A 13,397-nucleotide genomic window follows, 5' to 3' on the forward strand; every position below is an offset into this window, starting at 1 on the left:
TACGTAAATTTTTACACTATCAGATTAAATTAACTTATATCAACATACAATTTAGCAAGCATGATATGATAATTCGAAAAATAATATATAACCTGCTATAATTGGTTGTAAAAGTTCCCTTTATTTTACATAAGATTTTTTAGAATTTTACATTAAGTATTGATAAGAAAAAAATAGCAATGGCCAACTTGGATAAATGAATAAAGAAATATTTAAGACAAGGGGCCCGCCCCTTAATTAGAAAAATAATAATTAATCAACATATGAACATGTCACCTTATGTGACATTATCATGTTTAATTGCTTGCACGTCCTTAATAAACTATATTTTTGCCAATCTGTCAATTTGGACTGTCCCTCGTATTAAAACCCAAAACTTGACAAATTATTTTCCACTACCTTCATACCAACTCTTTCCGGCAATCCCATTACAAACACTTTTTTCTTTCTTTTCTATATGATAAACTAAAAAGATTTTTGTCCAAGTTATAATTAATAAGCTTTAGCTAGTTTTTGGTCATGGAAGATAGGTTAAACAGAAGAAGTACTCCATTTTTTATCAAACAAGAAGATTCCACCGGAACTCCGCCGGATAATGCCGCCGATTCTCCCTTTTCCGGCGATGAAGCTGCTGAAGTTAACATGCCATCTCCTACAAAAAGGTTTGTAAATTATTCTTCTTCTTTTTTTTTTTTTTTTGTTGTTGAGAAAATGAATCTTTAAATATTTTATGGTTAGTTTTATTCTTTTTTTTTTTATTTACGGAATTCGGAGAAAAATGAAAATTTGGATATTTTTCTTATATTAGTATTGGTTTGATTGTATTTGTAGTAGGAGAGGAGCAAAAAAGAAAGTAATTACAGTGCCAATTATTGATGCTGATGGATCACGAAGTAAAGGAGAAGTTTATCCACCACCAGATTCTTGGTCTTGGAGGAAATATGGACAGAAGCCAATTAAAGGGTCACCTTATCCCAGGTAATTAAATTAAATTAATTATCTTCACTTATTTTTAGATTTTTCACATAGATGAAATGTATAGTTAGTAAGACAAGTTTTAAGAGAAGCTTAAAAATTAATAATGACAGAATTATTGTTTTAAACAGTCATTGTAGTTGCCGCCGGGGGGTAGTTGGTAAAGGTTTTGATTCTTATCCGCAAGGCTGATGACTATCTTATTATGGACCAATTAAACTTTGCATTAAATTAATGTAGTAGTTTAAATTATGCATTGCTAGTAGTACTTCACTCGCCTACTTACACCTTGCTAATCACGCTCCTTTTCTGGTAATTGGCAATCAACAGTTGAAATTTATATTTACAGACTTAACATGTTGAATTATCCATTAATTACATCTTTTAGCGTATTAGCCAATTAAGGATAGGCACAAAGGATCATGTATTGTACTTGCTTCTTATAGTATTGGAGCATTTATGCCACTAAGATAGGGGTTCAATTCTAAAGTGTAGTGCAGCTCACGAAGTATCCCGTATTCATGTAGGGTTCGGGAAGAGCCGTATCCAAAAATTGTAATGTAGGCAATTTTGCCCTGATACAAGTATCAACTGTTGATTTCACGGCTCAAACCTGTAACCTATAGATCACACGAAAACAACTTTATGGTGTAATGGGATATTAACTGACCCTGAAAAGAGAAATAAATTTTAGGGAAGGGTGAAAATAAAAAATAGTAGTAATAATTAAAATTAGAGGATTTGAGTTAAATGCTTTGCTAATGTAAATAATTTTTAACACTATTAGTGTAAAAAAATGTATAAAAATATAAATAATTTTTTACACTATTAGTATATTAAAATATTTTATAAAAGATTGATTCTCTTTTTTCAAAATTACTAATTAATGTTTGTAGAAAAAGATTATGTGTAATTGCCGGAAAATCTTTTTAACACTGTCAGGTTATTGAACTTAAACTCTAAATTAAAGTGTCATCTATTTAATAATATATATAACTAATCTTAGGGTTTCTATATAACATTAATGTGGTTGTCCCTTGGAGTGGACGCTTTCAAGACATTGTTCCATAATTTATTAGCCATTGATATTATTGCTTTCAATAGTATGGCCAGATTGATAACATTACAACGCTAGAAAATATACATTAGAGAAAATTGGAGCGAAGTGGCATTACAAATTTTGAGTTTTTTTCCCATACATTTAATGAACTTCTACAACTTGATCTAACCTCGAGTTCCACGACTTCTAAGTGTCTTCATAGCCCACTCTCTTCTCCATTGATGTGGATTCCATAAATGATGGTAAATGCAAAAACACTCATTGTTTTCGGATTTGACTTTTATAAATGTAGTAAAACAATATGTTAAAAATTATACACTTGTGCCAATTTAGCGTTCGATATACTTCCTCATTTTGTATAACATTTTGTTCTGTTTATATATATATATATATATATAAACTTCAGCATTACATTTCTTATGTAATGTTTTGGAGCACAAACTCTAAAAGATGTTTTGGTACGTGTGAAAAGTCTTAGAAAATGAACATGCAACAAAAGCGGAGACATACCTTTTAGTGTATGGGGTTGTTTGGTAGGGTGTATAAGAGTAGTATTAAATAGGGTGTATTAGTATTGCTAGGATTAGTAATGCTGAAATTATTATTTACCTATTATTTAGTTTGGTGTATTAAAGGTTTTGAAAAGGTTGTTTTGTTTTTATACATGCTTATCCATGACTCCGTGTATTAAAAACTATAGTATTGCTAATGTCACGGTTCACTATAGGTTTGAAAAACACTACCAAACAAAGGATTAATAATATCAAAGCTAGCTAATACATGTATTATTTTCCTAACGTACATCCTACCAAAGGGCACCTAATTGGTTTGATAATACTGTGTATTCACTTAATCTTAAGGTCCAATTCACTGTCTTTGGATTTCTAGAAGAAAATGTAATTTGTGAAAAGAGCAAACTTTTATGGGTTCTTCAATATTTTTTACTATTATAAAGTTTTGGTGGGCTATTAGTACTCTGTTTATTATTTCTATCTTTTAAAATGGTGCATGTGTTTCATGCGCAGGGGATATTATCGATGTAGTAGTTCCAAAGGCTGTCCTGCCAGAAAACAAGTAGAGCGTAGCCGCCTGGACCCCACCACTCTCCTCATTACCTACTGTTCTGAACACAACCACCAATTCCCCGCCGCCACCACCAAACACCACCACCACCATCCTCTTGCCACCAGTACACCCACCACCCCCACAACCTCTACCAATACCGCCGGAGAGAACAATGCGGCGACTGCGGCCACTGACGTCACCATGACAGACAAATCATCTCCTGAAGAATGTGACGTCTTTGCTTATCAACATGACAATGGCTTCTCGGAGCTGGCCGGCGAATTGGGTTGGTTCTCCGATGTGGGAACTCCTACATTTATGGAGAACACGTCATCAATGGTGGGGTCCACGTGGAGAGATGCTGACGTGGCTTTAATGTTGCCCATTCGGGAGGAGGACCAGTCTTTGTTTGGTGATTTAGGGGAGTTGCCGGAGTGTTCGGTTGTTTTCCGGCGGTATAGTGTGGAAGCACCGTGTTGCGGCGGTACAGGATAACAAGCCACGTGTCAGATTTTCACACTGAAAACTGAAATTACATGTAGATGATGGACCTGAGTTTGCCACACGAGATACCAAAAGCTTTTTTTTCGTTCCACGTTTTTCATGACCCTTTTTTTAATTTTTCTTCTTTATGTAAAGATCTCTTAGATTGGAAAACAAACAAAAAAAAAAAGAAAAAATAATAAAAGAAGATACATACTTTGATTTGATTTTACTTGATTGAGCTCCTTTTGGCAAAGTTCACCTTTTGGATTATCATGAGCCTACTTTTGCTTTATAATGTGGACAGGGATTCAATGTAACCTAACATCTGTACATTTTAAGCATCTAGACTGCTAGTTAGCGGCTTGACATGTGGTAATAAACAATACTATGTTAAAATAGTAACAGGAACATTACTTTTTTATTCGAAGGGAAGCCTTGGAGCAATGGTCAAATTGTGATTTATAGGTCACAGGTTCGAGCCGTGGAATCAGCCATTGATGCTTGCATCAGGATAGGCTGCCTAAATCACAACCCTTGGGGTGCAACCTTTCCCCGGACTCTGCGTGAATGCAAGATGTTTTGTGCACCGGCTGCCCTCTCTATAACTAAAATAAATATTATATCATTTGTTTCTTAATCCTATGCCTAACATCATGAACGAAAAGAGTCTCAAACACAAAGATTGCAATGATGGGTTCAAAGCAATATGGGCAATGGAGAATTTCTGAGTATGAAGCGTTTTAGCTCCATAATATGGAACGGCTGTTAAATGAAGTTCACATGCTATATCTGCAGAGTATCAACAGTTTGATCTTTGCCCTATTAATGGACAACAATTTCTACTCAAGAGATAGACAAAAAAATAATCGAATTAAAACCAAAGGGACAATCCAGACGAAAGATGATATATTGGTAACATGTTACTGGAAAGCTCTTGCCAGTGTCTCCAATTTTTTCAAGCCATCATCCAATACACATAAAACTAAGACCTTGTTTGCACATTCTGTAATTAGAAACCAACAGTACCCGCTCCTTCGGAGTTTTTCATGAGAACACTGCTTCGTGTATTCTCATGGCTAGCTTAAATCCAGCAAACGAAATCATTGATTTAATGACAATTTACAACTGAAAAAGCTTGAGGTATTGTCTTGCACATTTTTCTGGTACCCTAGCTTGAACAGCATCCGAACTTTTTCCAAGTAGATCCTTCATCTTTGATGTTAATCGTCTCTCCTTTAGGAGGAGCAGATGAAGTAGCACCTTCATCGCCAGCCTCGACTGCTTTTTTACTGACGATCCGGTATATCTGCGTGAGAACTTCAGTGAATGCATTTTCCACATTGGTTGCTTCTAATGCAGAAGTCTCCATAAAGTATAGGGCCTCCCTCTCTGCCAGACCTTTAGCCTCATCAGTTGAAACAGCAACGAGATGTCGGAGATCTGACTTGTTGCCTATGAGCATGACTACAATGTTAGGGTCAGTATGGTCTCTCAACTCCTTCAACCACCTTGTGACGTTCTCATAGGTAACATGTCGAGTGACATCATATACAAGCAAAGCACCGACAGCTCCCCGATAATAAGCACTAGTAATGGCACGATATCTGGTAGGGAAGAAGAAAAAATGAAGCAGTAGTATAACACCTTAAGATGATAACATCTAATTTACATGAGTTCCCGTGTTCAATTTGTTCCCTTTCTATACAACAGTTAGCAACAAATCACATACAAGCAACTACATATTCACCATAAGCAAAGAACATCAATAATGGGGGAGAAAGGGGCACCAAGAGGGAAAAAGAAAAACGTAGGGAAAAGAGATCATAGTATCCAAACAACTGCCTATGCAATTGAGCTTGAATATACGAATATTATATTTACTAACAAAGAAAAATATTGAAAGTTGTGGTATACCAGTATACATGACCTATTTTTTTTTTATTTTTTTTGATGAAGTAAAAACATGACCTATTTTTATTGCTAACAAAACTTTTTGATCATTTTCTATTACTTAAAAAGTTGAAATTCACAAAGTTAACTTTGTGTGAAAGATACAATTAATTCAGCTCTTATAGAGACACCTAAATCAAAGGTTACAAATACTAAAGTGGGACAAAGATGTAACTTAAATGTGTTTTAAACACTAACTTACTTTATACATTTATTTCTCAAACTATTCTCCCTAAACAAAGAAATAAGTCCACAACTCGCACTGAAAAAACAATAGGAGAAGAAACCACAAGACAAGACAGAAGATAAAGGACCAGAAAGCTGATGTCTACTCTATCTTTCTTCCACTGCTCTATTTTAGGGTTAAGTTGGACAGTGTGGGGGTAAATATATCAGGCTTAACTTGCACCTTAGCAAACTAGCTAGAAAAGAAAATCTACCCCCCCCCCCCCCTCCCCAAAGAGATGAAATTGCTCAAAGATTTTTAAGCTAGAACTATTATTCATCTCAGGAAAAAGTTTTGCATACAACCACCAATAGGGAATATATCAAAACATGGGCTTTGCAATAAGCAGGAATTATGATGAATATTTCGTCCAGACTTTCACATCCTTGCCATTGAGAAATGCACAAGATGTCAAATACATATCAGGCACTAAAAAGCAATGAACCAGCGGCTGGACTGTGCCAACAAAAGCACTGCCATGAACTAACACGCATGCTGCACATGTTCACAAGAAATGAGTAGGATAAAGGCAAAGCAACATATCAGAAAGCCACCCAAGGGCATTCAAGCAGGGCTAACTAAATTTCATCTTCCTCTTAATTCAGTTCTCATGTTTTATCATGCCAGCTCCATATACAATTACGAAACATGTTGTATCACCCTATATTTAACACTGCACCGTGTTTGCACCCAATTATTATGTACTTTTTGTAAGAAACATGAGCATAGAACATCTGGAAGAACAACTATGATGTGATACCATTGCTAATGACATGTAAAACACACTTATGATTCATAAGCCTTGTGCTAATTACGTCAACCACGTCCAAAATTGAAAATAACCAGAGGCAATGCTTAATGTATTTGCAAGAAGAAAGACCAAACCTTCAATTCACCACGATCATGCCAACCAATAACCTAATACAAACTATCCTTGAGCATTCTCGTCTCTTACTCTCTTGATAACTTGATCTCAAGAATTTTTTCATTTGGCAAAAATGATGTTGTTTTCTGAAGTTCAACTCCAAGCATGTTCTTTACTTTGTGCCTATTTTCTTAGTTTTCACAGGGCATTCTGTAGATATACCCAATCTCTTAACAATAGAAAATTGAGGTACCAAATCTCAGAATAGAAACTTGACAAAGTGAAAAATTTGTTATACCAACAAAGTAGTGAACTTTTTCATGGCCATAAGTTCTGAGGTAGTCATAGTTTTCACACCTAACAGTCACCAAGAAGCACACAACCTTTAAGAAGAATTTTTCTAGGGTGAGACACAGAAAAGAGATTCTACATCATTGTTAACTTCTGGCTAGAAGCTTTGACCAAATACAATTAAAACTGGAGTTGCACCAGTGCTAGAGTAAGGTTTTGCTTCTCCAAAATTTCTTTTCTTTCTTCGAGTTCGCTACCAGAGAGATGACTTGTACGAGATTTTATTTTCAATTGTCCTTATCAAATATCAACTGCATCCCTTCCCTTTCTTTCTTATATACGAAAAGGGTTATGAACACCAAGGGATGTGACCTAACACTCAATGAAGTGTACAGAGTTACTAGGTAACTGTACTAGTGGGGTTAGCAAGTAACTGTGGATTTAGTGGAATAGTAAAGGTGCGCACAAATTGACCCAAACGCCAACGTTATAAAAGCTACCTAAGTTACAAATTTTACTTAAATTGTGTCTCAGTTTTTTGGTCAGTACTTTAAGCTGTACCAAAGTTACAACTATGGCTTCAATTATTTGTTTGTATTCTAACCACGAAGGGGCTTGGTTTAGTTTCTAGCTTTGTTAGACCTATTTCCAAACATTAACTCCATATGATGTGCGCAAGTATCTTCTATGTGTACATATAGACTTTTCGCTAATTTGTAGTACATCTAAAGAATCTACTTTCAACAATTCGGATACATGTAAGTCAATGAAGGATCCATGTCAAAGATCTATATTTCAAAAATGACGATCTATTTTGCAACTAAATATACACTTCGATTTTTAAAGGTATTTCCACTCCTTTTAGTTAACCCATTTTGTATGTCTTATAAACCTCAATACTAAACTCAAGGTAAAGCTATTTCATATTCAGTGTAAACATCTGTTGGGAAAAACAAATTAGTTTTGCTCTACACATCATCTCATGCCTGTAATAGATTGAATTCCTTCTGGTATACACAAAGTTCTTTTTTTTAACCTTCTCTTTTCAATTGGCAAATGAAAAGCTATGAAATCAATCAAACAACAAACTGGCCAAGGATTTCAAAAATTACGAGGGGGAAAAGGAGTTGCTTCAGTCATTTATTTGTCATATTAGAATTTAGAAAACATATCGTCCCGATGTACTTGTACACGAATTGAATAAGTTCAAGTAATCTCATAATAACAAATTTGGAAACAAAAATTTCTAAAACTAGCTTTCAGATTGACACCACAATAGCATCTAGACAACTAGGAGTATAGATATCATGCGGAAGTGTTGAATAGTGTGATCACCTCATCTAAAAGCCTATTAGAAACAACACACTTTTATATGTAATATTGTAATTAATTATGTCTTCAAAACAGCCTTCGCAAAACATGTAGAAAGTAAGTTCTATAATTGGTGGCGGTGCAACTTCCATGTCCCTCAAATTTCAAATAGTAATACATATACTACACAGGATTCCCATTCAAGCAACAAAACCACATCTACACACTCATTTACAATATCAATAAACACAAACAATATTGAGTAATCCTACAAAAAGAAGCTTAAAACAACAAAGCCACAAGCAACTTTCACTTGACTAAAGCGCGAAAACATGTAAAAGCAAGCACTTACTACCACTCTGGAACCCCACACTTAAATATATTGCAGATTTCATACAAATAAATAAATAAAAAGCTCACACACCAATATAAACGGTTATTAGAGTTCAACAAAGATCATGTAACCAATTAACAAAAGCACTATAACTAAAGCCACAAAAGCATAAATAAACAAACCCCAGATACACATACACAAACACAAAAAGAGACAGAGATATCTAAAGTATACTTACCAGAAGAAAAAAAAAAGATTTTATCAGGGATTTCTTTGTTTTTAAAAAAAAAGGAGGAAACTTAACCTTTCTTGGCCAGCAGTATCCCAAATCTGAGCTTTAATAACTTTGTTATCAATATTGAGACTTTTGGTAGCAAACTCAACGCCAATTGTAGACTTAGACTCCAGATTGAATTCGTTTTTAGTAAACCTTGAAAGCAGATTTGATTTACCCACACCTGAATCTCCTATCAACACTAGCTTGAATAAGTAATCGTACTCATCATCTGCTCTATAACCTGCCATCTTTAATAATACTTACTACTTTGTTCGGTGTTTTTTGGTTAGGGAAAAAGTAAGTAAATCAGAGAACTAAGGCGGATAAATGGGGTTGGGACTCTTGTCTGAGGTTGGCTATATTCTAGGAACAGCTTAAAATAGAAATGAATGTTGAAATGACGTAATTACCCTTTCGGGTTCTGCTTTGATTCTTTTTCTTTGATATTTTTCGAATATATGAAGATGAAAAATTATTGGAAGAGAGTAGAAATTACACCAATTTTCCACTTAAGCAAAAAAGGTATTGAAGTATGTATATAGGGAAATAGCAGAACTAGGAGCAACTAAGGAAAATTAATAGAAGATTGAAAAATTAATGGTCAAATGTACTCCACAATTATTGATAATATCATTTACCCGCAAAAAAACAATTATTCCATATAAGAAAATTCTCTTTCATTTTTCTCTGTACGTTCTTCCTCCTCTCTGTACATACAATAATAAACTTAGCATTTTGGGAATATGTACATTCATACTCCTTGTTTGGCTTTAATCACATAAATAATTGAACATTTACTTAATATTATATTTATAATTAATTCGTACCAATCCGAGTTCCCACAAATAGAGTACGGGAAAATAATGTATATGCAAATCTTACCCCAGGCTAGAAGCACAAATGGAATATTCTGACAGACTCTTGGCTCAAGAAAAAATAAAAACAAAGTATAGGCATAACAAAATCGCACCAGTTGTCACATAATAGTATAAGTACAGTAACATTTGTCACCTGCTAAATTATATTTATGGGTGTCTATCAATATTAATACCGAAATGCTATAAGTCTCGCAATCTACCAAAGGGGAAGGATAAATTAGGAATTACAACGATTTGATATTTAAAAATCAGTACAGCTTTACTTTAGGCGTATAATTAGAACCGCACAGATCAATATAGGGAAAGTTGCGTTAGGCATGTGGTACTGGTGGGTCAGAGTCCACGGGCATTAAGCATAACTAATCTTATAATTCTTTATTATAAATTCTCGTTGTCTAATAAGTAAAACTGTATTCTAATAAAAATATGTACTCAAAGGAAAACCAGTGGCACAACACGAAACATCAGTAGCAAATAGAGCATAATGACAGGTTTAGTGGGGTCATCATAAAAACAATTATTCGCACTCTTTAGTTTGAGATTTAAGATTAACAAAGCCGAGTGAGGATATACATCAATTAATTATAGTTTAGTAATAAAAATATATATACAAGATACATATAATGTATTACTTTTGGCAGAATATTCTAGTAGACATTTCGCGTTTGTCATTCCGGTCTCTGTACTTAACAAAAGTTTCATCCAGACACTTATAAATGTTCAAAGTCAGCATTTTAAACTCCTCTGACCGTTGACCAAGTCTATGTGACAACTTAACAGTTGAATTTGACAAAATACGTGTATTGCACGCGTATAAGGAGCGTGAATATATAAATATTTAAACCAAAATGATTAAAATAAAGATAAAAAGAAAAAGAAAATACAAACATTAAATTAAAAAGTGAAAGAAGAGTGCTCTTCTCCATTTTAACCCAAAATCCATTGCAACATAGTCTCCTCCACCACCTCTTCATCAACCAATAACATCCCTAGACATCCAAAATCACCGCAGGATTGGCAGTTATTTAAAAAATAAAAATTCTTTTCCACATCCTGTATGGATCAAAATCCGGCTTAGGAAATTAAGCGTAGGAAGATTGTTAAGTGAGAGGACTGTGTTTCGATTTGGGCGGCCAGACCGAGGTCGACCAAAGCCCAGCAACGAGCAGTCGCTGAGCAAGTCGTTAAAGACGAGGTCGAGTAACGAAGAGTAGGAACAACGGCTAGTGTAGTCTTGGAACTAACGACAGGAATATTCCCTTGAATATTCTCTTTGTTGTACTTTTTTAGGATTTTTAGAGAACATCCCATATAAATAGAAAAAGAGAAAGAGGAAAAGAGGCACGTGAGATTCATTCTGAGAAAAACTATTGTAAGAAGTTGACACTGAAGAGAAAATACAATAGTTTACATTTCCACAGTGATTGATTTTGTCTATTATTCTTCCTTTCTACTCACACGATCCAAGAAAGCATTGTTCATTTTCTTACTTATTGCCACATTTTGTTGCCAAGAGGAAGAATCTTCCACATCATTCAATATTTAGGTGAATCGTTCTTCCTATTTACATTTATTGTCATTCTTCATATTTATTGCTCATCATTCATTCTTCATTTATTCTCAAATACTTCTTGAACTTTTCTTGCATTCGCTCAGCCATTTTTCTCAAATGCCTATCCTCACTAACTAAACACATTTTCAAATGACAATAAAGTTCAGATACATCCTCAAAATGAGAATTACAAGTGACATAACGTGAACCTGAAACTTTTTTAGTTAGCTCGTGAAATCTTGCAAGAAACTCTATCACATTCCTCACATTCACCCAATCATCAGATTCAAGAGGACATGCACTACTACTGTCTTCACAAAGATGAGAACATTGATAAGTAGAAAATCCATCATCAAAAAGATGAAACTTGTCAAAGGCCTTTTCAAAGTTTTGTGCCGTATCCAACATCAAATAGGTGGAATTCCACCTAGTAGGAACATCCAAACACAACGTTTTGGTACATTCTACCTTTACATGTGCACAACACTGTTTAAATTTTAAGGTCCTTACAGGCGAAGATCTCACATACCTCACAATATTTCTAACACGTGTCATTGAAGCATCAAGTTCTTTCAAACTATCTTGCACAATTAGATTTAGTATATGAGCCATGCATCTCACATGAAGATGTTTACCACTCATCATATTAGTTTTCCACATATCTAACTGTTTAGACAATTCTTTGACTGTGACATCATTTGAAGAAGCATTGTCCACGGTAATAGTGAAAACCTTGTGTAATTTCCATTCAAGCAAACAATCCCTAATAGCTTGAGCCATCTCTTCACCCTTATGACTAGTGATAGGGCAAAAATTTAGTATTCTTTTATGCAACATCCAATCCCTATCCATGAAGTGGGCTGTCAAACACATATAATTTATTCTTTGTAAGGAAGTCCATGTGTCTGTTGTGAGGCACCATTTTTGGTTGTGCTTCTCTAAAAGACCTTCTTAGATTCAATTCACCGTAAACTTCATAACAATCCCTTGTTATTGTTCTACGAGAAGGAAGACAAAATAGTGGTTGAGCTTTTCTCATAAACTTCATAAAGCCTTCATTTTCTACAAAGCTAAATGGTAGTTCATCAATAACTATCATCTCAATTAAGGCCCTCCTAACCACTTCTTGATCAAATTTCCAAAGTGATCCTTCATCATTTTGGCAAGATTGAAAATTTAACTTTGTTTGACTATTATCTTTATCAATGTTAAGTGGGTATTCTTTGCATCTAAGCAAATGATTCTTTAATCCTGTTGTTCCATTCTTAGATGAATTAGCAGCATAAGCTTGCTTACAATATCGACACCGTGCTTTCCCAACCCTATTAACCTCAAATTTATCAAAATGGTTCCAAACGTCAGACCTAGGTTGCATGGCTTTCCTTTTCTTGGAATCTTGAGTATCAATGGTGTTGGTGTTACTATCTACCGTAATAGGTAAACTTTCACTTGAACCAGCATCACTTACTCTACTTGTATCTGCCATCTATACAAATTAAACAAATATAAACACGAAGTAACAATCAACAAGCTTTAGGTCTTGCAGCAGCTAAAAGCAAAGTTAGAGTGTAACCATTTGAGCACTATTTTTCAAAGATGTGTAGATTATAAATGTATTGTTCTTACAGACTCATGTTTTGCACATTTATTCAATCGTAATCTTAAGCATACTATTTAGCTGGAATTCAACTATACTATTTAGGAAATCCAGATTCTTTAGCATATTCACCAATATTATAGTCTCCTATTTTTTGTCCTTTTGAATTTTCATATCGCCAGGCATATGACAAGGTCCCTAGGACGTCCTTTGGAGGTGTCTGGAGGTGAAAGGTGTGCCGGTGGCTTACATTAGGGCGATAAAGAATATGTATGATGGAGCTATGACTCGGGTTAGGACTGTGGGAGGTGACTCAGAGCCTTTTCCGGTGGTTATGGGATTACACCAAGGATCTGCACTCAGCCCGTTCTTATTTTCTATAGCGATGGACGTACTGACACACCATATCCAAGGAGAGGTGCCATGGTGTATGTTGTTCGCTGATGATATAGTTCTGATTGATGAGACGCGAGGCGGCGTTAATGGGAGACTGGAGGTATGGAGGCAGACTCTAGAGTCTAAAGGTTTCA

The 13,397-nt window shown here is 34.9% G+C and overlaps 2 protein-coding genes across 3 annotated transcripts; one reads left to right on the forward strand and one right to left on the reverse strand.

Annotated features, from left to right (window-relative positions):
- Positions 1 to 378: 378 nt before the first annotated feature.
- Positions 379 to 3,856, forward strand: LOC109215207 (probable WRKY transcription factor 69). Of its 2 annotated transcripts, none has more exons than XM_019379226.1 (3): positions 379 to 662; positions 832 to 978; positions 3,061 to 3,856. In XM_019379226.1, exons 1-3 carry the CDS (start codon positions 520 to 522, stop codon positions 3,593 to 3,595), a joined length of 825 nt encoding a protein of 274 aa, XP_019234771.1. In that variant the 5' UTR covers positions 379 to 519; the 3' UTR covers positions 3,596 to 3,856. The 2 variants fall into 2 exon arrangements, with proteins under 2 accessions (XP_019234771.1, XP_019234772.1); XM_019379227.1 differs by having other exon boundaries at positions 835 to 978.
- A 581-nt stretch (positions 3,857 to 4,437) lies between these two features.
- LOC109215206 (ras-related protein YPT3) lies at positions 4,438 to 9,197 on the reverse strand. The gene is made up of 2 exons (XM_019379225.1): positions 8,868 to 9,197; positions 4,438 to 5,190 (listed from the first exon to the last, which is right to left on the reverse strand). Exons 1-2 carry the CDS (start codon positions 9,086 to 9,088, stop codon positions 4,755 to 4,757), a joined length of 657 nt encoding a protein of 218 aa, XP_019234770.1. The 5' UTR covers positions 9,089 to 9,197; the 3' UTR covers positions 4,438 to 4,754.
- Between the last annotated feature and the right edge of the window lie 4,200 nt (positions 9,198 to 13,397).

Source organism: Nicotiana attenuata, unplaced genomic scaffold (genome assembly GCF_001879085.1).
Source record: "Nicotiana attenuata strain UT unplaced genomic scaffold, NIATTr2, whole genome shotgun sequence".
Classification (NCBI taxonomy): domain Eukaryota; kingdom Viridiplantae; phylum Streptophyta; class Magnoliopsida; order Solanales; family Solanaceae; genus Nicotiana; species Nicotiana attenuata.

What these genes read in the sequence shown, in the direction of transcription:
- LOC109215207 (XM_019379226.1), top strand. Translation starts at nt 520, where the DNA reads ATGGAAGATAGGTTAAACAGAAGAAGTACTCCATTTTTTATCAAACAA. An exon ending in ATGCCATCTCCTACAAAAAG is followed by an intron (nt 663 to 831) that starts GTTTGTAAATTA and finishes TTGTATTTGTAG; the next exon opens with TAGGAGAGGAGCAAAAAAGA. An exon ending in AAAGGGTCACCTTATCCCAG is followed by an intron (nt 979 to 3,060) that starts GTAATTAAATTA and finishes TTTCATGCGCAG; the next exon opens with GGGATATTATCGATGTAGTA.
- LOC109215206 (XM_019379225.1), bottom strand. Translation starts at nt 9,088, where the DNA reads ATGGCAGGTTATAGAGCAGATGATGAGTACGATTACTTATTCAAGCTA. An exon ending in GATACTGCTGGCCAAGAAAG is followed by an intron (nt 5,191 to 8,867) that starts GTTAAGTTTCCT and finishes CTTCCCTACCAG; the next exon opens with ATATCGTGCCATTACTAGTG.